Here is a 25,057-nt window from a genome sequence, read left to right as displayed (position 1 = left end):
AGCCTCAATTGGTGGTTACTAATCCAGAATCTGCTGAAAGGAAAATCCTTTAGACCAGTTATCTGGAAAGTGGTAACGACAGACGCCAGCATTTCAGGCTGCAGAGCAGTACTAGAGAAGACAACTGTCCAGGGACAGTGGTCAAGATCCAAAAGAGCCTTGGCCATCAATCTCCTAGAGATTCGGACAGTGCGCCTGGCTCTGAAGGCCTGGACTTCCAGGTTACGGATTGTCCTGTCAGGATCCAATCCGACAAGGCCACAGCAGTGGCCTGTATCAATCACCAAGGGGGCACCAAGAGTCTTGCAGCGCAGACAGAGGTGAACCATATCTAACTTGGGCAGAAAGGAATATTCCGTGCCTATCGGCAGTCTTCATTCCGGGAATAGAGACTTGGCAGGCGGACTACTTGAGTCGCCAGCAGTTATTCCCAGTGGAATGGTCTCTTCACCCTGACATTTTTCGGGCTGTTTGTCAAAGATGGGGGACTCCGGATGTAGATCTTCTAGCATCAAGATTCAACATGAAGTTAGTCAACTTTGTGTCCAGGACAAGGGATCCATTTGCATGCGGAACAGATGCGTTGGTGATCCCGTGGGATCAGTTCTCACTGATCTATGCATTTCCCCCTATTCAATTGCTGCCTCGACTCTGCCGGTAATTCTGGTAGCACCAGCATGGCCCAGAAGGTCATGGTATGCAGAAATTGTAAAGATGGCAGTGGAGGACCCATGGTCCCTTCCACTATGGCCAGACCTACTCTCACATGGGCTGATATTCCATCCTACCCTACGAACGCTAAATTTAACGGCTTGGCTATTGAAACCGACATTCTGAAGAAATGTCAGCTTTCCAAGTCAGTTATCTCTACTTTAATGCAAGGAAGCCAGCTTCCAGAACTATCTATTAGAGAGTCTGGAGGGCTTATGTTTCCTGGTGCAAATCCAAGGGTTGGCCCCCTTGGAGATATATCATAGGCAGAACTCCTGCCTTTTTACAATTTGGGGTAGAGATGCAGTTGGCCTTGAGTACTATTAAAGGCTAAGTCTCAACTTTATTGGTCTTATTCCAAAGACCGCTTGCTACACATGCCTTAGTCCGGGGTTTTATGCAAGGGGTGATGCGGATTAATTCGCCAGTTAGATCACCTTTGAACCCTTGGGACTTGAACTTTGTTTTGTCAGTGTTACAAAAACAGCCATTTGAACCGATACAGCATATTCCCAAACCAGAAGCTGGTTTTCTTGATTGCTATATCCTCAGCAAGGAGGGTTTCGGAATTGTCTGCTCTTTCTTGTAAAGAGTGGTGTTATGCCCTTGTCCAGATTTTTTGCCCAAAGTGGTCTCAGGTTTTCACCTGAACCAAGACATGCTCCTGCCTTCATTTTTTTTCCCCCAAAACCATGTTCCAGGGAAGAAAAGTCACTACATTGTCTTGATGTGGTGAGAGCAGTGAAAATCTATTTAAAGACAACTGCTCAGATTTGAAAGACTAATGTCTTCTTTATTCTGCCAGAGGGTCCTAAGAAAGTACAGGCAGCATTGAAATCCACTGTCACTAAGTGGATTCAGCAAGTTATAATTCAGACTTATGATTTAAGGGGTAAAATTCCCCCTTTTCAAGTCAAAGCGTTGGTTAGTGCTTCTTGGGCAGTGCGTCACCAGGCCTCCATGGCTCAGATCTGCAAGGCTGCAACTCGGTCTGCAGTCTATACATTCACTAGATTTTATCAAGTGGATGTAAAGAAGGGCATGAGGCGGGCGCACTATGCTGCAGGCAGCAGTATAGGTCCTCAAGTCTGTTGGCGCCCTACGGGTTGTGTCTCCCTCCCCTTAAAAAGCATTGCTATGGGACGTCCCACATAGTAATTACTATGCTGCTCTGTGTTCCATGATGTACGATAAAAAAAATAGGATTTTTATTACAGCTTACCTGTAAAATCCTTTTCTTGGAGTACATCATGGGACACAGAGGTCCCACCCCTCTTTTCTGGAGTATATGTATACGTATATTGCTTTGCTACAAAAACTGAGGTACTGGTAGGAGGAGGGGTTATATAGAGAGGCAACTTCATGTTTAGGGTGTGCCAGTGTCCATCACCTGAAGGTGGCTATAACCCACATAGTAATTACTATGCTGCTCTGTGTCCCATGATGTATTCCAAGAAAAGGATTTTACAGGTAAGCTGTAATAAAAATCCTATTTTTCGTTAAAAATACACTAAAATCATTATTAGCAGATAAAAATACAGCACAGTTTACAAAATTCCTACTAAATATTAAAGCTTAACCTGTATTGAGTTAATAAATAACAGGTTTTTGCAATTTTAAAATTACTCCTTTTTGCAAAATGGTGAAAACTGAAGGTGTGCAAAAATGTAAATAACCACATTTCTCTCAAAATCTGAAGGTTTTCATTGTTCCCTTACAGCTTTCAGAGTTTGTTAAAGACCCCCCCAACCATATATTTTCTGAAAGCATAGGACCGGTAGATTAAAAAGAAGGTGCTGCTGATTTTTAAGGCCCCACAATATTTGCACAAATGTTTATCAAAACAATATATTCGCTAAAAATTCTCTAAAATCATTTTTAGCAGATATAAACATAGCAAACTTCCTGCTAAATTCCTACTAAATATAAAAGCTTAAAGGAGAAGTCTCTGCACTGAGAACCAAGCCATTGAACTCTCCAATGGCTCAGTTCTCTCGGCTCCCTGAGCAGAGAGCTGCTGATTGTCAATGGGCAGCTCTCCTGCTCTGCTACTCCACGCTCGCTGGAGTGCTGAGCTGTGAAGGGGCGGGTAGCGGCCATCTCAGCGGCTCACTGAGAGGCTGAAACAGCCATCAGTCCAGGCACCTGGCGGATCCAGACTTCCAGAGTCAGTATGACACGGTGCCTGGACTGATCTGTGTGATGTCAGCAAAGAGTGGACTTCAGGTCACAGGAGTGCAAAATGAATTCAGGTTGGACTTCTCTTTTAACCTGTATTGAGTTGATAAATAACAATTTGTAATTTTTTTAATTACGCCTTTTTGCAAAATGGTGAAAACTGAACGTACGCTAAAATGTAAATGTAAACCACATTTCTCTAAAAATCTGAAGGTTTTCATTGTTCCCTTACAGCTTTCAGAGTTTAATGACCCCCCAAACCATATATTTTATTAAAGAATAGGACCAGTAGAATAAAAAGAAGGTGCTACTGATTTTTAAGGCCCCATGATATTTGCGCAAATGTTTACCAAAGCAATATTTTCGCGAAAAATACACTAAAATCATTATTGGCAGATACAAACAGCAAATTTTACCAAATTTCTGCTAAATTCCTACTAAATATAAAAGCTTAACCTGTATTGCGTTTATAAATAAATATTTGTAAATTTTAAATGGCGCCTTTTGGAGAAATGGTGAAAATCGGACATTTGCAAACGTTTCCTAGAAAATCTGGAGGTTTTCCTTTTTCACTTACAGCTTTCAGAATTTGTAAAAGACCCTCCAAACCATACATTTTCTGAAAGCACATGGGCAGTAGAATAAAAAGAAGGTGCTACTGATTTTTAAGGCAGCGTGATATTTGCCCAAATGTTTATCAAAACATTAGTTTCGCTAAAAATAAACTAAAATCATTAATAGTGGATCCATACATGGCAAAATGTACACAATTCTTGCTAAATTCCTAGTAAATATAAAAGTTAAAACTGTGTTCAGTCAATAACAAATATTTGTATGTTTTTAAATTGCACCATTTTGTGAAATGGTGAAAACTGAAGGTACGCAAAACTGTAAATAAAAACAATTTACTCTAAAAATCCGGAGGTTACCATTTTTCACTTACAGGATTTTAAAAATTATTAATAAACGTGATACAGAGGAAACAAATTCCCAAACACAGATGTGAGGCTATGTGAACTGTGTAATGCAAGCCGTGTGATGCTGGTATCAAGCAAAAAACAGTGAACAATATATATGTGATAATAAAAAATACGGATATATTTCTTATATTTATATATAAGCGCATTAACTAATTAATTGGCAATCGGCAAATTATGAATAAGGAATTCCAAAAATGTTCCCCAGTGTTTGTTTCCCCTGTATCAAGTTTATTAATATTTTTTAATATCCTTCATCTACCATCCATGATGGTTTCAACATTCACAGAACAGCGCCATTTCCCTTTCTTTGATTCTTAATACTTTGGATTTCACTGTGTTCCCAATCTGACATCCGTGTGGGTGTGGGGACATGACCACGAACGCAGACAGTGTGAGCTTAGGGCCATGCATGAGGACCTACATGGATGTAAAATCGGGAGCAATGGCTCTGTTCATGCAGTTGCTGCATCCAAAATGACATCAATGGGACTGCCTGCACAGAGATGCATGGAACACCTGTGCTTCCCTGTAAAGGTACGCTGTGTATGCCCTATGTGAACAAGGCCCATTTCACACAAGCACACCGATCTGGTCTGCCTGTCCAATTCTCAGGTGGGCCAATTGGACCACCCATTGTTCTCTATGGAAAGGCTAATAAAAATTGATGTATCTGTTTACACCCGCCTGCATCCGATCCAGTTCAGTCCGCTAAAAACAGACTGATGTGGATTCCATTTCCCACCCATCTAGCAGATCAGATCGAATAATATCTGATGGAAAATGGACCACCCCATAGAGAACAGCGGGCTGTGTCCGCTCTGCATCAGTGGAGCGGACACGGACCTGTTATCCGCCTGCTCAGTGGGGATCAGCAGACATATTCCCCACCAAGCAGGCAAATCTGCATGACAGAGTCCACTCCACGTGAAAGGGGTCTTACCAGGAGCGCCCCCTTGCAGGGTGCCGGAATCGTACGCTTGTAGAAGTTATTTTTTTCCAATCCACATGATTAGTACCTGAGGCTCTAATTGGCTTGAAAAAGGTTGGACTCGGGTGCAGAGCATTGCACCCTGAACCCACCAACAATTTAATATTCGCTATTGTCTTCCGGCTCCTCCTCCTAGCCAATCAGGACAGATCGGGTTGGCTGGGAGGAAAAGCTGAGGAAGCTGTGGAGTGGAGCTGTCACCATGGAGAGGCTGAGTGCGGGTGGACCTGGGGGGGTCTTACTATGTTCGTTTTTACATTTTCTTTTATTATTTTTTTATTTTTTGGGGGGGGGGGGGTCTTTGGTGAGATATCTAAACAGACCCCCATATCTCTTTTTTTTTTTTTTTTTTTTTTAGACCAAGGGACTGAAGATAGTCCCCTTTCTCTGCAGCACTTTACTTGAATGAATAAGGAATCTGTATAGATCATTCATAAAATGACAGTCTGATACATAGTAACGCTCGCAGTTTACTATGTATCAGCTGTCAGTGGATATAGGAGCGATTGCAACCTATGTCCACTGTACTACAGGGGGGAGCTTGGTAAATGCCCCACCTGCACTGCTCCCCCTCTCCCATCCCGCTCCCCAGCGTGACAGCTCACCAGAGCTCAGTGCGGGCAGAAGCTGCAGGCAGTGAGAGGGAAGGAGGGATGCTGCTCTGAGCAATGATAGATCGGGGGATACGGGGGCTATCTGACTGGCGGGGGGGACACCTCTGGACCCCCCCCCCCCAAGCTCCATGCAGTACCTGAAGCCGGCGGGAGTGGATGAGGAGGGATGAGGGTATAGCTGCGGGGATCCGGTTTGCGGGGGTCGGATCGTGTAGAGGGGTGGGGCGGGGTATTCAGTGCTGGGGGGGGGGGGTGGAGAAGGGGGGGGTGAAGGGGATAGTAAAGGAGAGTGGGGGGGTAGTTTTAGGTGTAAGAGAGCGGTGGGAGGTGGAGAAGCAGAGGGCAGGGAAGCGGCGGCATGGGTGGGGGGGTCACATTTGAGGTTATTAACTCTGATCAGCTGGTTGTAATCCGCTGATCAGAGTTATAGAATTGTTCAGCAGAGTCTGCTGAACAATTCTGCTATAAATTTATGGTCATTGTGACCATGAGCTTATAGAAGAGGGAAAAATGAGGGCCATATGGACCTGGTCACCTGCGGGCACCTTTTGTAGGTCCATACGACGTACGTACCTGGCAGTAAAAGGGTTAAGTACTCTCAAAGGTCAGCTTTCAGCTCTAGTGAATCTGTTTCAAAAAGGCTTGCCCTTTATTCTCTAGGGAAACCTTTGTACAAGGTATTGCCCTCACAATTCTCACTGTGTTTCCATCAGGGATTCATTGGGATCTTAAGCTGATTCTGTAGGCTCCTCAAAACTGCCTTTTAAACTTATCGGAGATATTCCTCGGTCCACACTCATCCACAATTGACCACCTTCTTTGCCATCAACTCTGCAAAGGGAGGTTGAGTTAGGGGCTGTCCTGTAGAGAATTTTTTTATTTTGTTCAATGCAAAGAGGCGGTTTTAAGACCTTGGGCCTTTTTTTCGTCCTAAGTAGAGATGAGCGCAGGCATGTTCACATCCTAGTTAGAACCCATCTGAGCTATCTTGCCAGAAAGTTGTCACTGCGTACTGCCATTCATATGCAGCCAAGACATTCCCTACCCTGCAACTGCACTTAAACATGGGGCTGTTTATTATTCTACTTCCTCTAACAGACCAAGCTGTGCAGCAAAAGTGGCAGGCAGAGGGTTGTTGCAAACCATTTAAAACTTGCTGCAACTGCTAAAAATTGTTAACTGGAGTTGGACTTTAGTCGCTTATGTAAAGTTCATCTAAACCTACAAGCCCATTTAATACTACCCTCTCTGTATAGTGCTCCTGTCCAAGGGTGACTCCTTTGCTCCTTCGTAGATGGAGGAACCACCCTAAGACCGGATGTGTGTCACTGAACAGGTTCAAATAAACGAGAAAAAAAAGAAAACCAAATGGGGAAAAAAAAAACGAATGCAGCTATCACAGCTAAGTTTTGGTAAACTGCTATATGTTAGATTTTTTGGTTTTATACCACTTTAATAAAGTAAAAAATCAATTTTTTTCCCTTTTTAAATCTACAAGCTGCATGTTTGAAGCGGTATCAACCTATTCCCTGCCAGAGACATTTTTGCAGTTTTTTTGCACGTTTAAAAAAATAATTTTAAGCCTGAAGATTACTTAAAACCCCCAAAACATGATATAATTTAATGAAACTTGATGGGTCAAATATGCTACTGTTGTCCTCCTTATGACAGTCAACTTGCTGATTTACACACTTTCGTATTTTTGGTAAAAAAAAAAAAAAACATTGAATCGGCTAAACAAATTTCTTTTTTACAGCTGTGGAGAAGATGGACTTCAGTTCTGCAAAGGAGGTCATTATTTTTTTCTGACATGGCTCAGCAATTGTAATAATCTTTCTGTTAAGGTCTGTATTTACTGTCATGCGTATTCATTCAACAGTTGGAAGGGAGGCTCAAGACTTGTTTTACATCTACAGAAAAGTATCACACTGAAAGTTGTTTGAATTTAGTGATTGGGGATTTGACAAGTGATACTCAACTAATTGTTGGGGTAAGCAAGTTTGTAACACTCTGTACAAATCCTTTAACATCAGAAACTGATTTCCTTTCCTAGCTCACCCCCGGTAACAGTTTCTTTCCTCGTTCTGGAGATTTTTCGTTTCTCTAAATTGTTTGTACTTTTGTCGTCTTGTCTCTCCTTTAAATGGTTTCATTCTCCTGTTTTTATTCTTTCGCCACCATGTCTTCCTACGAGTGTATTGTTGTCTCCCCTACATTTATTTTTCATATATTCTGCGGTTTTGTTGCTTGTTCACGCCATATCATTTTCAATGTGATATATACATAAGGCAAAGCAGAAAAAAAGTGAAAAAAGTACCTAATCCAGTGCTGCCTGTTTCTTTTTTCCTTGGTACGCACATCTTGACCTAGCTTTCTGGTTTTATAGCCGCTATTGACTCCTCACTGGTATGTCAGCTTCTTACATATAGTAAGGCCGAGCAGGAGTTGGTGTTAGTTTTGTGTGTGTGTGTGTGTGGTTTTTTTAATTTTTTTTTTTTTTTTAAGTTAGCAATGTGTACATACCAGAAAATGCTGGGGTTTGGGAACCCAGGTTGCTTAATTAGAGTGAATACATGTCCTGTTATGTGCTAACAGCACTGGATTAAAAAAAATAAACTTATCCTTCAGGTTTTTTTTTTTATATAATAAGACAGTGTTAAAGTTACAAGGAATGAACTCAGAATTGCTGGTGTTATGCTTTTGATGAAAATTGCAGTAAAGACCGATCATTGCCTCATGTTAGGTACTGTTCCCTCATGCAATCCCGACAACTGCTTTATAGAAAATGTAATGTGAAAAAAAGTATGGGTTAATGTCGCTTTTGTTTGGGTTCACACCAGGGAAGAGGTGATTATGCTCTCTCAAAGTGGAAAATGGATCCTGTGAAAAAACACCTTGCTGTCCAAACTCTTGCTGATTGTAGTATGATCCAAGGTAAAATTACACTCACTAATTGCCAGTATTACTAATTAATATTTAGTTTTTTGTTTAAATATTAAAGCCACCATAGAGTTGCATTGTTTTGATGTTTATATTCCTTTAATGCTAAGGTGCAAAGAAACTACAGATTTTGGACAACCTGTTGTTTATTCTGGATGAGCATGTAAGTGGGCACTCTAATAATTATATTAAAGCTATAGTAAACATTCCAAGCTACGCCTGCACAAGATGTGCATTAAATATGTAGTTTCATGGTGTCATTTATTGCCCTGTATGCACAGTCTATAGCAGATACATCTGTGTGAATGAGTGCATATCTTTCACTTTTAACACTAAACTGCAGCACATGCATAGTTACATAGTAGGTAAGGTTGAATAAAGACAACAGTCCATCCAGTTCAACCTGTGTAGGTGTACATGTGTCAGTGTCTATAATTATTTGCCATATTATTGTGTTCATTAAGATGCACATCCAAGAGTCTTTTAAAAATATCCATACTCCCCACTGCCACCACCAATTGTGGAAGAGTTCCACAGCCTTATTGCCCTGAATGTGGAAATCTCTCTGCGCAGTTTAAGGTTAAACCACTTCTCCAATCTCATTGTGTGGTCCCGTGTCCCCTTGCACTCCTTGAGACTGAATAGTTTATTTCCTATGCTGGGATCACCATTGAGGTATTTGGAAATCTCTATCATGTCCCCTTTGAATCGTCTCTTCTCCAGCAAGAATAAATTTAGTGCTTGTAGTCGTTCCTTGAATTGAGTGTCTATTGACACTTGTTCATTTTCATGCACCAAACCCCATGTATTTTACTGCATGCAAATGCATTTCAAGTTAAAATCCCATTATGTCATATGTGACTGTTTTACATCTATGTGCTGCAGTTTAGTAGGAAAGAAAAACTATATAAACTCATTCAGACCCATGTGTGTGTACATTACCATGCTTGCTGTAACACACACAAAATAGTGTGAACCCATGGTTTTTAATGTATTTACATACAATTTGAGGTATTTTAGTGTAATATTAATGTAGGGCATATTTAGTACTCATTCGTTTTGACGCATTCTGGGTTTTTTTTATTTAAAGGAACATTTTGAGATTATATTGTTTTTGGTATGTAAGAATTTTTTTTTAATGAAGGTATAGATTACCATGTTTTTGCAAAGATTCATTTTTTTTATTTTTTTAGCATTTTATGTCATGTTTTGTTTATTTAAACCACCTGGCTAGTCTTTCATATCAGCCAGTTAAAAATAATTGCTAGGGAATAAACAGGAGTTCCCTCTCTGAAAATAACAGCTCGGAGATTTTTTTTCCAACAATGGAGCAAAATAGGTGAAAACAGCAGGTGGAACTTTAGCTTCCTTTTTTTATATTTAAAACCAACAATGCAAAATATGATTTGCCTATTTTTCGATTTATTTTGTGTTTGTTTTTTTATTATTTATAATAAAATATTAAAATTAAGATTACATATTTCTTAATAAGAAAAATGTTTATGTGGGAGTCCACTTTACCTTGTGTTTATAGAACAAACTCGGTTTCAGCAAGTTGTAATACATATTTCACTTTTAGGGCATTCTGAGTGTATGGGATGTGTATACTCTGGTTTTAATATGGGATTGGCCTTCCTTTCACATATCGGACTTTCTTTTAACAACAGAAGGAGATTCATCTTCAGTTACACGGTATTTTCAAAACTTATTTAAACTGATTTACCGGTAATTAATTTTTGTTGTGTGAAATGCAAAACTACTATAGAACATGTGTTATTTCTTTTTGCAGACGAACTGACACTAACCTTAAGCTTATAGTTTTAACATTTCCAAATGATAAACAGGTAAGTGCTAAATTTTACATGAAGTAGATTTAGATGGCTTTTTATTGCATTTTGCCACAGGTTTGACATCTATTACCCAGAATTTGGCTATTTAATATTTTCAATGGTTTCTATAGTGTCCATGAAACTACCCACATCAAAAAATGAATTCCAAATCCTGTACCTGCTGACTTTTATTAAAAGGACACTTACCTGTCCTGGAGTCCAGCACCATCCTCACCCAGGCTATTTGTTTACTAGCCTTTGTGTTTCTGGCACTGGCATGCTAACTGTGGGTAGTGGCTATGCTGCCACGCTGCACTTTGCAAATGGTCCTGCAGTTTTCTGGGATCTGTGACATGTCCCAGAAGACTGCAGGGGGTGGGGGGGGGGGGTGGGGTGGGGGGAGAAAAGCTGTTGGAAGTAAGTCCCCGCTAACAAAGACTTGTGCAAGCAATATGCTTGCCCAACTTTTCTAACTTCAGAACATGGAGCAGATGCCATTTTTCTGCTGATTATAAACACCAAAACCATTTCCACAGGCAAACGTCTTCAATATTATTTCATAAAACCTATAATTTTATTACAACATCATAAAATACAACAAAAACAACATGGTGAGTGACATAATATTTTTAATACCCAGATGTAACCCGGAAGGGATCACAAAAGCATTTTTATGCTTGATGTCTTTGTATGTATCCCATGCCCGGGACAGACCCAACGCATTTGCGAACAATATCTTCCTCAGGGGCATGGGTGTACAGTGTCTACAATCAATTCACCAAATATCCATATATAGCAGTTTTACATATTCATTTATAATACCTTGCAATTAGTTATGTAATGATGTTAACACATAATAAGGCCTTGGAGGCTGGTATCCTTCCCCCCACCATGCGAGAAGCCTTGATCGTGCTCCTGCTGAAACCCTGCAAAGATCCACTTAAATGTGAATCATACCGCCCAATATCCCTCATAAATGTGGATGTTAAGATCCTAGCAAAAGTGCTTGCAAACCGCTTAAATACTGTAGTTACGTCCCTGGTCAATAGTGACCAAGGGGGTTTTATACCTGGACGGTCCACAAGAATGAATATCCGCAGACTATTCCACAACCTGCAATACCCTCATGAGTGTTCACGTACCCGTGCCATTGTGTCTTTGGACACATGTAAAGCATTTGATAGTGTGGAATGGCCATATCTCTTTCGTGTGCTGCGGGTGTATGGTTTCGGTCCTCGCATGGTGGCATGGATTAGACTACTTTACACATCCCAAGCCCGAGTGCGCGTTAATTCCTCAATCACTAAATCATTCTCCATTACAAGGGGCACGAGGCAGGGATGTCCTTTATCCCCGCTTCTGTTCGCCTTGGCTATGGAACCGCTGGCGGCTCGAATTCGTACATCCCCTTCCATCAAAGGCCTGCCTATTGCTACTATTGAGGAATGTATTTCATTGTATGCAGACGACACTTTGGTGTATCTGGCAGATACTAATACATCACTTCGGTCGCTGTTGGCCGAGATTAATAGGTTTGGAGATTTCTCTGGATTCCGGGTGAACTGGGACAAATCCAGCCTGTTCCCTTTGGATTCAGCAGCAATCTCCCAGATCCACCCGCACTCCAACTTACAGGTAGTAACTTCCTTTCGATACCTTGGGGTATTGGTACAATCGCCTTTATCCACCTACATTACTAATAACTTAGACCCCATACTGAATAGACTACAGGAACAAATTAAGCAGTGGATGGACTTGCCCCTAGATCTTATGGGAAGAGCAAGTCTGCTTAAAATGATCTACTTACCGAAACTGCTATACGTGCTGGCTAACTCCCCTTGCAAAATCCCCAGATCTATTTTTAAAAGGATAGATACGATTTGTACAACGTTCCTGTGGAGTGGGGGGACCCCCAGGGTGGCACTGGAGACGTTAAGGCTGCCATCACATATGGCGGGGTTGGCGTTTCCAAATTTTTTTCTTTATTACTTAGCATCACAGTTAGTGCATGTGCATGATTGGCTATGTCCGGTCCCGGCAAATGCATGTACTACCACTGAGGGAGCCATTGTGTCTTCCATGGAAACCCTACATAACATTGTTTATAGAGGTAGGGTTCCAAGTCGACCAGGCACCTCTATGCTAGCAACTTCTCTTTTACTTTTTCGATATATCATTACAAAAATCTCTAAATATTCCTGGTCCACATCCCCAAATAATCCCCTGTGGTTCAACCCTACTTTGCAGGAACTACACTCATTGCCCGACACTCAGCGATGGCACTCTAAGGGAATAAAATACTTATGTCATTTGTATGATGCCCAAGGGTTTAAAACTTTTCAACAACTGAGCTTAGACTTTGGCCTACCACGCTCTTATTTGTTCCACTATTATCAACTTAGGCATGCTATACGAGCTCAGTTTGGCTCCTTAAAGAATCCCATTAATTTGCCCCCACTAGAGAGACTACTAAGACAACCAGACCCTAATAAGCTTATTTCTACCTATTATGCGGCCCTAATGACGGACGTTAACCCCCGATTTAGTAAAGCGCAGGAAAAATGGACATCCATGGACATCTCATTTACTGAGGAAGACTGGACTGAATTCAGAGACACATATAAAGCCACGGTCATTTCATCTAGAGATAGAGTTATACAGATTAAATTTTTTCACCATTCTCATCTTACCCCGGCCAGACTACACAAAATGGGGCTGAAGACCTCCGCTGAATGCTTTCGTGGTTGTGGAGGGAGTGCTGATTTTATGCACTGCTTCTGGACCTGTCCAGTGGTTCAGGACTTCTGGGTGGAAGTAGGCTCCTTCATTTCCTCTGCTTTAGGCCTCCCCAATATCATCCACCCAAAAAATGGCCTGTTGGGGATCTTTGGAGATTTACAACTACCAACACAGGTCAAAAGATTACTACGAATCCTCTACTTTTACGTTAGAAAGACCATCCTGATGTCATGGAAGGGTGTATCAACACCCTTGAAATCCCTATGGCTAAAATTAATCAATGATGTGATACCACTGTATAAACTTACTTTCGAACTAAGGAAACGGACAAAAACATTCCATAAAATTTGGGGTAGATGGCTTGCTAGCCCTTTGACCCTCACCTTGTAGGATATGTAGTTGGGGCATTTACAGGTCGCGCCGGGATAGCATATAATTTATGCAAACTATTGGTACCGTTATATACAGACGAATTGCTTGTGTGGGTAGTTGCGTGCTAATATTAGCAGATGTACCAATGTCTGTCTCTGTTTATATGAGCTACATGTTATTACTGTTTACCAATGACTGACCGAGCATATTAAGTGGATGTTTGTTGTGCTTGTTTTGTACAACTGATTTGTAAAATTAATAAAAATATCTTTAAAAAAAAAAATGATGTTAACACATGCAGTATATATCAGCCAATCTTAAAACCAAAGATGCATTAGTCCTCCCCAAGATGGGCTAGATGTCTGTCAGGACTGCAGCACTTGCACCACAGTGATCGTATAGACCACACTAGTGGGGAGCCACTACATACAACAAGGAACCATTATATAAATGTCATGAAATGCTAAAATTTAAACCTTTTGGGTGAAGTTCCACTTGTTTGCACCCCCCCCTCCACTACCACATTTGGCACTTTTTTGGGGGGGGGGGGGCAGCGGGTACCTGGTTTTGACAGGTACCTGCTCCCACTTACAGCACATATCGCCACAGCGATCTGAGCTAGAAGTTCGCCCCCCTCCCTCCTTCCCCCCCGCAGTTTTCTGGGACACATCACAGGTCCTAGAAGACTACAGGACCATTCACAAGGCGCAGCATGGCTTGGGCATGCACAGAAGGAAACTGGCTGTCAACCCACAGGGCTTCACTTCCTGTTTACCTTACTTAAGATGCCGGAACCTACACCCAAAGCCAATTGAAGAATGGTGAGCACATCACTGGATCCCTGGACAGGTAAATATCCTTATTAAAACCCAGCAGCTACAGTATTTGTAGCTGCTGACTTTTTGTTTTTTTTTGGGGGGGGGGGGGGGGGTGGGAACTCTTCTAATTTTCAGATTAGTTACCAGAATAGCATTTTATCACAACCTACATCAAAGCTGTGTTTTTAACCTTCAGGTCTAAACATACACATAAAGCAAGGGTATTGAATTAAAATTCAGACGTGCGGTCAGAAAAATATCTTACAGCAGAGGTCCGAGTCACTTGTTTATATGATGACTGAGATCCTTTACATCACAGCCCCCCCCCTCCTCTTATATCTCAATTCCATTCCTACATCAGTGTCCTCAGTTCCCCCTAAATATCACATTTCCAACATAGTCCCACACTTCACATCATAGTTCACCCTCTTCACAATAGTGTTCCCAACCCCCATTCACACCCCTCCTTCATTCATTCCATGTCCTCAACTCCCATTCACATCAACAGCCTCCCCACAACAGTAGTGTCCTCTGACCCCATTCACAGCACACGCCCCTCACAGCATTGTCTACCTCGGTTTCCCTTTACCCTCCCACAGTAATTCCCTCCTCTTCCCCCCTTCACCCTCCTACATCAGCCCCTCCCCCCCCTGTATCAGATCTCACAATCAAAGGTACCTAATAAATGATATCAATAACATGTCCTGGGATATAAAAAAAAGCAAATCCTTCTTTCTTTTTTTTTTTGCGTTCGTGATTGTATAATAAGTTTGCCCTATAGGGCATACTATTAAATGTCTACCCCAGGGACAAGCATACAGCAGATACAATATGTAACCAGCTATCCTTAAAGAGTAGACCAAATGTACATTGCTGCTAACTCACATAATTCTTAAGCGGCTCAAACCCAGCGACCAGGTCTGTGGTTAAAAGGCAACTGGTGTGATAAAAATGTTAGTGCCCCTCTAAATGGTCCCTTAGGGGATATGTCCCACCTACTGTATATCTGGGGGTAGATGTAAAAAATGGTGTATTACCGCCCGATGTAGCCAGTTCTGCTCCTCCTCCTCATGGTTGAGGATATGCCGCCATCTCTGCCCATCCACTTGACTTCCCTACATTTTTTTTTTGTTTTTTTTTTTGCACAGATGAGAAACCTGGCGGTTTATTCCTTGCCCACAATGCACCATTTGTATTCTATTGAAGTATCCGCTGTTTCCAGTCTTGTTCAAATTGGCATCACAATGGTGAGTTTAATAATGTATATACTTTTCTCTTGAAACGTGAATGTTTTAAATGTTGTGGAGGTGAAAATTACCTGCCTGGGGCTCGCTCCAATCTATGAAAAGATGGAAGAGCTCACTTCCACGCATAAGTGAATTGGCTTTGAATTTAGTGCCTGTCATTCTGCATTTACATACCTACTTGTTTGCTTTAAAATGGCGAGAGATGAATTTTTGCTCCCTTGGAAGAGGATGATCATTATTTTGCTGAAAATGTTTACATATCTGAAACTAAATGCTTCTATCTCTAATAGGATACAATATATCTTCTAGAAGGAATATATGATGACCACGAGGGGTATGTTTTTTCCATCCAAGTAAATAACTAGATATGTGTTTTTTTTTATTTATTTTTTTAAGACTATTCTTTATTGCATATTTAGGTCATCTGGGGGCCTGGTCAGCGTGCTTGCACTGAGATGTCTAACAGAAGCTTTACCAGAAAACAGGTATTTTATGTAAATTACATGATTACAGAGGTGTTATGGATCGTCTCTACTCATCTGTTCATTCCTTTTTACCAGGTTAAGTCGATTACTTCACAAACTTAAATTTGAGGAAGCAGAGAAGTTTGCAATACAGTTTGGACTGGATGTTGAGGTATAATCTCAGTAATTCCTTCATCTTATACAATGTTTGAAATCAATATATTGATATAGTTACATAGTAGGTGAGGTTGAAAAAAGACACAAGTCCATCAAGTCCAACCTATGTATGTGATTACATGTCAGTATTACATTGTATATCCCTGTATGTTGCGGTCATTCAGGTGCTTTTCTAATAGTCTCTTGAAACTATCGATGCCCCCTGCTGAGACCACCGCCTGTGGAAGGGTATTCCACATCCTTGCCACTCTTACAGTAAAGAACCCTCTACGTAGTTTAAGGTTAAACCTCTTTTCTTCTAATTTTAATGAGTGGCCACGAGTCTTGTTAAACTCTCTTTTGCGAAAAAGTTTTATTCCTATTGTGGGGTCACCAGTACGGTATTTGTGTATTGAAATCATATCCCCTCTCAAGTGTCTCTTCTCCAGAGAGAATAAGTTCAGCGCTCACAACCTTTCCTCATAACTAATATCCTCTAGACCCTTTATTAGCTTTGTTACCCTTCTTTGTACTCGCTCCATTTCCAGTACATCCTTCCTGAGTACTGGTGCCCAGAACTGGACAGCATACTATAGGGGCAGCCGGACCAGAGTCTTGTAGAGCGGGAGAATTATCATTTTATATTTTGGAGTTGATCCCCTTTTTAGTGCATGCCAATATTCTGTTTGCTTTGTTAGCAGCAGCTTGGCATTGCATGCCATTGCTGAGCCGATCATCTACTAGGACCCCCAGGTCGTTTTCTATCCTAGATTCCCCCAGAGGTTCTCCCCCCAGTGTATAGATTGTATTCATATTTTTGCCACATAAATGCATTATTTTACATTTTTCTACAGTGAATCTCATTTGCCATGTAGTTGCCCACCCCATTAATTTGTTCAGATCTTTTTGCAAGATTTCCACATCCTGCGGAGAAGTTATTGCCCTGCTTAGCTTAGTATCGTCTGCAAATGCAGAGATTGAACTGTTTACCCCATCCTCCAGGTCGTTTATGAACAAATTAAATAGGATTGGTCCCAGCACAGAACCCTGGGGGACCCCACTACCCACCCCTGATCATTCCGAGTACTCCCCATTTATCACCACCCTCTGAACTGGCCCTTGTAGCAAGTTTTCAATCCATGTACTCGCTGTATGGTCCATGCAAATGGACCTTATTTTGTACAGTAAATGTTTATGGGGAACTGTGTGAAATGCTTTTGCAAAATCCAGATACACCACGTCTACGGGCCTTCCTTTATCTAGCTGGCAACTTGCCACCTCATAGAAGGTTAGTAGATTGGTTTGGCAAGAACGATTCTTTGTGGATCCATGCTGATTACGGCTAATGATACCGTTCTCGTTACTAAAATCTTGTATATAGTCCCTTACCATCCCCTCCAAGAGTTTACATACAATTGATGTTGGGCTAACTGGTCTGTAATTCCCAGGGATGTATTTTGGGCCCTTTTTAAATATTGGTGCTACATTGGCTTTTCTCCAATCAGCTGGTACCATTCCAGTCAGTAGACTGTCTGTAAAAATTAGGAACAACGGTCTGGCAATCACTTGACTGAGTTTCCTAAGTACCCTCGGGTGCAAGCCATCTGGTCCCAGTGATTTATTAAAGTTAAGTTTCCCAAGTCTAATTTTAATTCTGTCCTCTGTTAACCATGGAGCTGCTTCCTGTGATGTGTCCTGAGGATAAACACTGCAGTTTTGGTTACTGAAGCCCCCCCGATTCCCTCATGAAGAATGAGGAGAAGAATAAATTAAATACCTTTGCCATCTCCCCATCCTTTGTAACCAGATGTCCTTCCTCATTCTTTATGATGCCAATATGGTCTGTCCTCCCTTTTTTACTGTTTACATCTTAAAGAATTTCTTGGGATTTTGTTTGCTCTCCTCCGCTATGTGTCTTTCATGTTCTATCTTAGCCGTCCTTATTGCACCCTTACATTTCTTGTTGCATTCTTTATAAGTCTGCCAATTGTGGCGGACCTGCCAATTCTGGTGTTTAATGGCAAATACCAATTGAGCTCCATGGTGCCGGGCAGTGATCGCAGAGCCCATTAGAGGACGTCGGGCCCTCAGGCCACCCTCATGAAGTCTTTTTCTGGTTGTTTGGTCAGAGACATTCACACCATTGGCCTGCTGGAGGTAATTTTTTAGGGCCCTGGCAGTGCTCATCCTGTTCCTCCTTGCACAAAGGAGCAGATACCGGTCCTGCTGATGGGTTAAGGACTTTCTACGGCCCTGTCCAGCTCACCTAGAATAACTGCCTGTCTCCTGGAATCTCCTTCATGCTCTTGAGACAGTGAAAAATAGCAGAAAAGATGAGTAGGGAAAAAAAAATGTCAGTGGCCTCCACCTTTAAAACCATTCCTGTTTTTGAAGGTTGTCTCATTGTTGCCCATCTAGTGCACCTGTTGTTAATTTCATTAACTCCTCCACAGCTGAAACTAATTAACAACCCCCCCTTCTACTTAAAGTGATTAAGTCTCATTTTTTTTTTTTTTTTTAAAGGCAAACAAACATGTTATACTTGCCTCCTCTGTGCAGTTGGTTTTGCACAGAGCAGCCAGGATCCTCCTCTTCTCGGGTCTCTCTTTGCTCCTCCTGGCCCCACCCTCCTATCGAGTGCCCCCACAGTCAGCAGCATCCTATGGGTGCACTGGAGCCAAGTCACAGCTCCGTGTGTCCATTCAGACATGGAGCCCGGCCCCTCTCTGCCCTGATTGGCTGACTGACTTTGACAAGCACTGAAGCCAGAGGCGCCGATGCCATGTCTCAGGCAATCAGGAAGAGAGTCCCGAATGGCTTAGACATTTGTGGACATCGCTGGAGTGAGATGGGGCTCAGGAAAGTATTTAGGGGGGTGCTAGGGTGGCTGCTACACACAGAAGGTTTTTGTCTTAATGCATAGAATGCATTAAAAAAAAAATCCTTCTGCCTTTACAACTCCTTTAACTGACCAGATCAATATCCCAGGAGTTTAATTGACTTGATGCTATACTCTGATTAAAAAGTGTTCCTTTAGGCTGGGTTTACACTGCTGCACACAGCGGCTCTGTCACGGATAGTACTTACTGAGGCTGAGATGCCGAGAGCGGCTCGCCCTTGTGACCTTGCGCACCCTGTCCCCCGAAGGTGATACTGGGAACAGGTGGCAAGCGGAGGCACGGGCCACCAGCAGGTGAGAGTTCCTTGAAGAATCTGAGAAGCTGTATGAAGGATAGCTGAGCTTCAGGAACTGGCTGAGGGTCCAATGCAGGACAGAAGGATCAGGTGCAATGACAAGTAAACAAGTCCGTGAAACAGGCCAGAGGTCAAATCAAGGTAAGGCAAATAAGCAAAGTCCGTTAGGCAGGCCGAGGGTCAAACACTAGTAGGCAGATCAAGCAAAGTCCGTTAGGCAGGCAGAGGGTCAAACACTGGTAGGCAGATCAAGCAAAGTCCGTTAAAGCAAGCCAGGGGTCAGATCGAGGAGAGCAGCAGCGTAGTCAGGAACAATCCGGGTGAAGGCAGGCAATCAGATATGGCAAACAGGAAGCTGACGAACAAACCAGCAACCCGTCTATGCACCAGAGCTGTCTGAAACAGCCCCACCACAGCGTGCGCTACCGTGCGCACTTGCAAGCAACTGCACGCACATGGGGACTGTTGTGCACACGCCGCACCATCGGGCTGCGCACGTGTGTGCGCCGAAACGTCAATCCACTGCGCATGCGCGCAGGAGCATGGCGAGTAATGGTAGAAGAAGTCCTTCTCTGACAGGCTCACAGCAGGTGTCTGGTGTGTCCCTGTTTACCGTTTCAGGTCCCATTTCAGTCTGAATTTTTGGCTGAATTCGGACCTAAAATGGACCAGAAGACGCACAGGACTCCTGTGCAATTCGCTTCGGAGATGTGTGAACCGGCTCCATAGAGAGCCGGTCACAATCTCCTGACATGCTTTGTGCATCGGGCTATGGTCAGAAGTGGGGGTTGAAACACCCCCAAAAAAGAGCTAAAAGGGTCTCCCTCAATCTCTGGAAAGCCCACTCATCTCTACAAATGGCATCCTCCTCTGAGAGTGGGTGGCTGGCCAGAGTGAGCATCAGGTCCATGAAATGTCTGCATTGTTTTTAACACTGCAGACCCTGTTTTTTTTATGATAAAAAAAAAAGTTTAGCGACTTTAATCGCATCCCAGTGTGGGTCAACATGTGACAGGTTCTCTTCCATTACCCAGGACCCTCAAACTGAGGAACTAGGGGCAGGAGAAGACTAATTCCCTCAGGGGACTGTGGTGAGGCTGATGACTCCTCTTCTGAGGTGTCAAATGTGGGAAAATCAGCTGTTCCAGCTGTTGATGGTGCAATTTCTTGCTGAATGATCCACTCCACATTTATGTACCCTTAACTGAGTGTTTGGGTTCACTAAAGCCTCCTCAAGCCGTGCATGCCTTTTCCTGTCCATTCATTGCTGGAAAAGCTTTTTAGTATCTGAGAGGATCACCCAGATAAGCATTTTTTTTCACTCCTAAAAAGTTTTCACACTTTATCCTATGGTGGAGGAAATTCACTAAGTAGGGTATACCAATTAATGCTGCTATATCCTCTGTGAATAAGTTTGACTTGTCCGGCAGGCAATGCTCAGATGCTTAGGGAGCCAATGGATAAAAAAGTGGAATTCCTATTGAAAAAAAAAAAAACACTTTTTTTTTTTTTACTCTGGCAGATTGAGTGTCTCAGCCTGCACTGACAGTAATTGCCTAATCATTGAGAGACCAGTTTAAACAGGTGTTCAAGGTTATCCTGCTCAGCAGGCCCAGGAGGCAGCTTTATGTTTGCAATAGTTGCTATGAGAGATTCTATCCTTCAGGCCTTGCGCACTTCGCTTGTAAGAAGCTCCTGGCTAGTCTTCCTTTTTGCGGTGAAACAGCTATTTGGGGATGTTTTAGATAATACATCCAAAGAAATTTATAGCAGAAAGCACCCCTTTTGCCATTTAAGAAAAGGAGTAAATGTATTTTCGTTTTTTAAGTTCCTTCTCCTGTGCCAGAGGCATCAGCCTCCAGGCAGTCACGGCGGCTTCCACCGTCAGGTTCAATCGAATAGGGGGAATTCTTCTGCAGTTCTCAAGGATCTGGCAGGAAGAGTGTCGAGATGAATGGGGGACTTCCTCAATAGCTTCAGGGTTCAAACTGGAGTTCCAAGAGTTCCCGTCTCCTCGTTTTCTGAGATCAAACGTTTCTAAGGATCCAGAGAAAAAGAAAAAAGTGATCATAGGGGTCCCCATGTAAGAACAGAGGTTGGAGTTTGATTCAAACCTCTTTTTTTCACGGTGCCAAATCCGAATGGACATTCTGGATCTCAAAAGTCGAAATTCAATTCCTGAATATAACCATTCTTTTTTCGTATGGAGTCAATCCAAATCAGTTATCTCCATCCTACAAGGAGGAGCACTTTCTGGCGTCAATCGACATCAAAGATGCATACCTCCATATGCCTTTTTCCTCGCTCACTAGTAATATTTACTTTTCAAGGTGGAAAATCTTCATTTTCAGTGTATAGCTCTGCTTTCTGGTCCACCTACTGCACCTTGAGTGTTTACAAAGGTTCTGGCTCCTCTTCTAGCCAGATTAAGGGCCCAAGTTATAACGATTATGGTTTACTTAGTCGATCTGTTCTTGTATGGTCACCACATTCAACTACCTGGAATATCTAGGTCGGATTCTCAACCTAGGAGAAATCTTCTTTAAAACTATGAAGAAGGCTAAAATACTTGGGTCCGATCATAGGTACACCCAGAAAAGGGTATTCTTACCCCAGGCAAAGATCAGCGCCATAAATAAAGTGATTTAGGTGGTCGAAGCAAGATGAATTTCTTCTATTCAACTTTGCAAGAGGTTGTTGGGAAAGATGGTGGCTTCATTCAAGGTCGTTCCTTATGCTCAGTTTCATTCGAGTTTGCTGCAAAACAGTATCCTATTGGTTTGGAACAAGGGTTCAAGCTCTACATTGTGTCTAACTCCAAAGCCTACGGCCACATCACCCTGATAGCGCCCGATCTCGGCTGATCTTGGAGGCTAAGCAGGGTCGCGCCTGGTTAGTACCCGGATGAGAGACCACCTGGAAATACCAGGTGCTGTAGGCTGGATGCGCCAGAGCCTCAGTTTATGGTTAATATCCAAAAATCTACTAAGAGGAAAATCCTTCCTTCAGTTACCTGGGAAGTGGTAACAACATATGCCAACCTTTTTTGTTTAGGTTGGGGAACAGTCCTGGAAGAGGCAACTGTCCAAGAGAAGTGGCCCAGATCAGAAATGGCCTTGCCCATTAACATTTTAGAAATTCAGTTCTTGGTCCTGAGGGCCTGAACGTTCAGTTTACGGTATTGTCCTGCCAGGATTCAATCCGACAATGCCACAGCAATTTCAACGACCACTTGCTTTGCATTATTTGGTTCGTAACTTTATTCAGGGGGTAACATGGCTTAATCTCTGGTTAGGTAACTCCTGAACCCTTGGGACTTGAATTTAGTTTTGTCGGCATTACAAAACAGCCTTTTTTTGGCCGATACGACATATTCCCTTGGTCCTTTTTTGACAAGGAAACTTTTTTATCTGGTAACCATATCTGCTGCAAGAAGGGTATCAGAATTGGCTGCTCTTTCTTGTAAAGAGCCATATTTTTATTGTTCGCAAGGATAAGGTAGTATTGCGTCCTCATCCTAACTTTTTACCGAAGGTAATATCGGGTTTCTATCTAAACCAGGATATTGTTCTACCTTCATTTTTCCAGAACCCTGTTCTATGGAAGAAAAATCACTACATTCTCTTGATGTGGTGAGAGCAGTCAGTCTACTTAAAGGTGACTGCTCAGATTCGGAAAACGGATGTTTTGTTCGTGTTGCCTGAAGGTCCTAAAAGAGGACAGGCAGCATTGAAATCTACTATTTCTAAATGGATTCGACAAGTAATCGTTCAAGCTTATGGTTTAAAGAGGTAGGTCTACCCTCTCAAATCAAAGCGCACTCCTCTAGGCCTGTTAGTGCTTCGTGGGCAGTGCATCACCAAGCCTCCATAGCTCAATTCTGCAAGGCCGCAACTTGGTCTTCAATCTATACATTTACCAGATTCTATCTGGTGGATGTAAAAAGACATGAGGATGTCGACTTTGGGCGTAGTGTACTGCAGGCAGCAGTATAAATCCTCTGATCTCATGGTGCCCTACTTTGTTTGTGTCTCCCTCCCCTCAGTTGGCATTTCTCTGGGATATCCCACATAGTAATTACTATGGCTCTGTGTCCCGTGATGTACGATTAAAGAAAATAGGATTTTTATAACCGCTTACCTGTAAAATCCTTTTCTTTTGAAGTACATCACGGACACAGAGGTCCCGCCCCTCTTTCTAGTATACACGTGTATTGCTTTGCTACAAAACTGAGATACTAACCAGTAGTGGGAGGGGTTATATAGGGAAGCAACTTCCTGTTTAGGGTGTGCCAGTGTCCAGCACCTGAAGGTGGACTATAACCCACATAGTAATTACTATGGCTCTGTGTGCCGTGATGTACTTCAAAAGAAAAGGATTTTACAGCTGTTATAAAAACCCTTTTTTTTTTCTATTATATGAATTGTTTTGTGTGGCGCATATCGTATCCCCTACTACAATCTTCTGATATAGAAATTGGAGGTTTGATTCTCTGTTCAATATAAATGTATGGGGATAGTGCCTAATTTATCTCTACAAAGGTCTTCCGCCCCATTTACACATTTGTATCTTAAGGAACAGGATGTTATTTAATTAAGTCTTTGCACATGATATTGAACGAGATGTGCTAGGTTTTATTTTGTTGATGCCTTTCATGAATATACCCCTTGTTGTGGTTATTACCACAAAGGCCGTTTGCTAGAATGTTATACTAAAACAGATTAATTTTTTGAGCAGCTTGTGTATAAAGTAAAAGTCAACACCATACTGGAGAAAATGGCATCCACATCCATTGGAAGTTATGGACAGTCTCTCTGGCAGGAGCTTGTGGATGAAGCCAAAGACAGTCTAGTAAAAATAAAGGTATGCTGTCTTCTCTAAATTGTATGATGCCATCTGCCTGTCAAATATTTATTAACATATATTTATTTTATGCATTCAGGATGACAACTTTGTGACTGAGTACTGTGTTAATGCCCCCTGGCCTACTTATGAAACCGCCTTTACTATGCTGAGTTATGCAAAAACCAGGGTAAGTCATGTTTTTTCTACCTTTATTGTTGTACATTGTTTACAAGAAAAGTCTAGGTGTTTAATCAAATGACATGCATTTGCCCACTGAAATTACATTTTGCTCAATTGAAATTGACTGGCCATGTGTTATTTTTTTATCTTTTTTTTATTATTTTTTTTTCTTCTTTGTACTACTGAAGGTGGTAAAAGACCCATGCATAGGCACAGATATAAGTTTCACTTTGCCATGTTTGGTATTAAGTGCTGTTTAGTGAAGAATGTGCACGTGAATGTGTTTATAAATGCACTAGTGTGGCAGGCTGTTGTCTTTTTAAATGCATTAGAGTGAAAACTATATGCATTGTATTTTTTAGAAGTCCTGCAAAAATTTAAATTATTCTTCATGAAAAGCAACACCCTTGTTGCAAATATTCAGGGACCCTGCCCGATCATCTCTTATTGTCTGCCAATGAGCTATTTATGTAACAATTATACCTTCAGCTATAGGCTAAACATTTACACGATTATTAAAAAGAGGGTAATTCAGTTCAGTAGACTATCACAACCATACAGGATGTGGGTTACTTAAAATGTTTGTAACCCAAAGAAAAAAAAAAAGAGATCCTGTTCCCCTATAATAGCAGGTTAAACAGCACAGTGCTTCTGCTGTCTAACCTGCCCCTGTGGAAGTTGTAAAAAATCTGGCTGATCCTGCCTGGTTCTGCCCTCCCCCCTGTAAACTGACCAAGGTTTATCATGGCTGCTTAGTTTATGTGCCTCCGTCACCTGCAGCTCTCCTCACCGCACATCCTC

The 25,057-nt window shown here is 42.0% G+C and overlaps 1 protein-coding gene and 1 pseudogene across 1 annotated transcript in view; both read left to right on the top strand.

Moving 5' to 3' along the window:
* The window catches only part of KNTC1 (kinetochore associated 1), a 521,537-nt gene that overhangs the window by 83,386 nt on the left and 413,094 nt on the right, over positions 1 to 25,057 (top strand). Inside the window, exons 7-18 of the mRNA XM_073627545.1 lie at positions 7,228 to 7,262; positions 7,351 to 7,461; positions 8,312 to 8,405; positions 8,522 to 8,574; positions 9,991 to 10,103; positions 10,201 to 10,255; positions 15,318 to 15,416; positions 15,707 to 15,750; positions 15,836 to 15,901; positions 15,977 to 16,052; positions 23,969 to 24,094; positions 24,174 to 24,263. Coding sequence (XP_073483646.1) covers positions 7,228 to 7,262; positions 7,351 to 7,461; positions 8,312 to 8,405; positions 8,522 to 8,574; positions 9,991 to 10,103; positions 10,201 to 10,255; positions 15,318 to 15,416; positions 15,707 to 15,750; positions 15,836 to 15,901; positions 15,977 to 16,052; positions 23,969 to 24,094; positions 24,174 to 24,263 — 962 coding nt within the window. The remainder of the gene's footprint in view (positions 1 to 7,227; positions 7,263 to 7,350; positions 7,462 to 8,311; positions 8,406 to 8,521; positions 8,575 to 9,990; positions 10,104 to 10,200; positions 10,256 to 15,317; positions 15,417 to 15,706; positions 15,751 to 15,835; positions 15,902 to 15,976; positions 16,053 to 23,968; positions 24,095 to 24,173; positions 24,264 to 25,057) is intronic.
* On the top strand, positions 22,054 to 22,172 carry LOC141125157 (5S ribosomal RNA; annotated as a pseudogene).

The sequence above is a fragment of the Aquarana catesbeiana genome, linkage group LG01 (genome assembly GCF_042186555.1).
Source record: "Aquarana catesbeiana isolate 2022-GZ linkage group LG01, ASM4218655v1, whole genome shotgun sequence".
NCBI lineage: Eukaryota > Metazoa > Chordata > Amphibia > Anura > Ranidae > Aquarana > Aquarana catesbeiana.
This window is presented reverse-complemented; position numbering and strand designations above follow the sequence as displayed.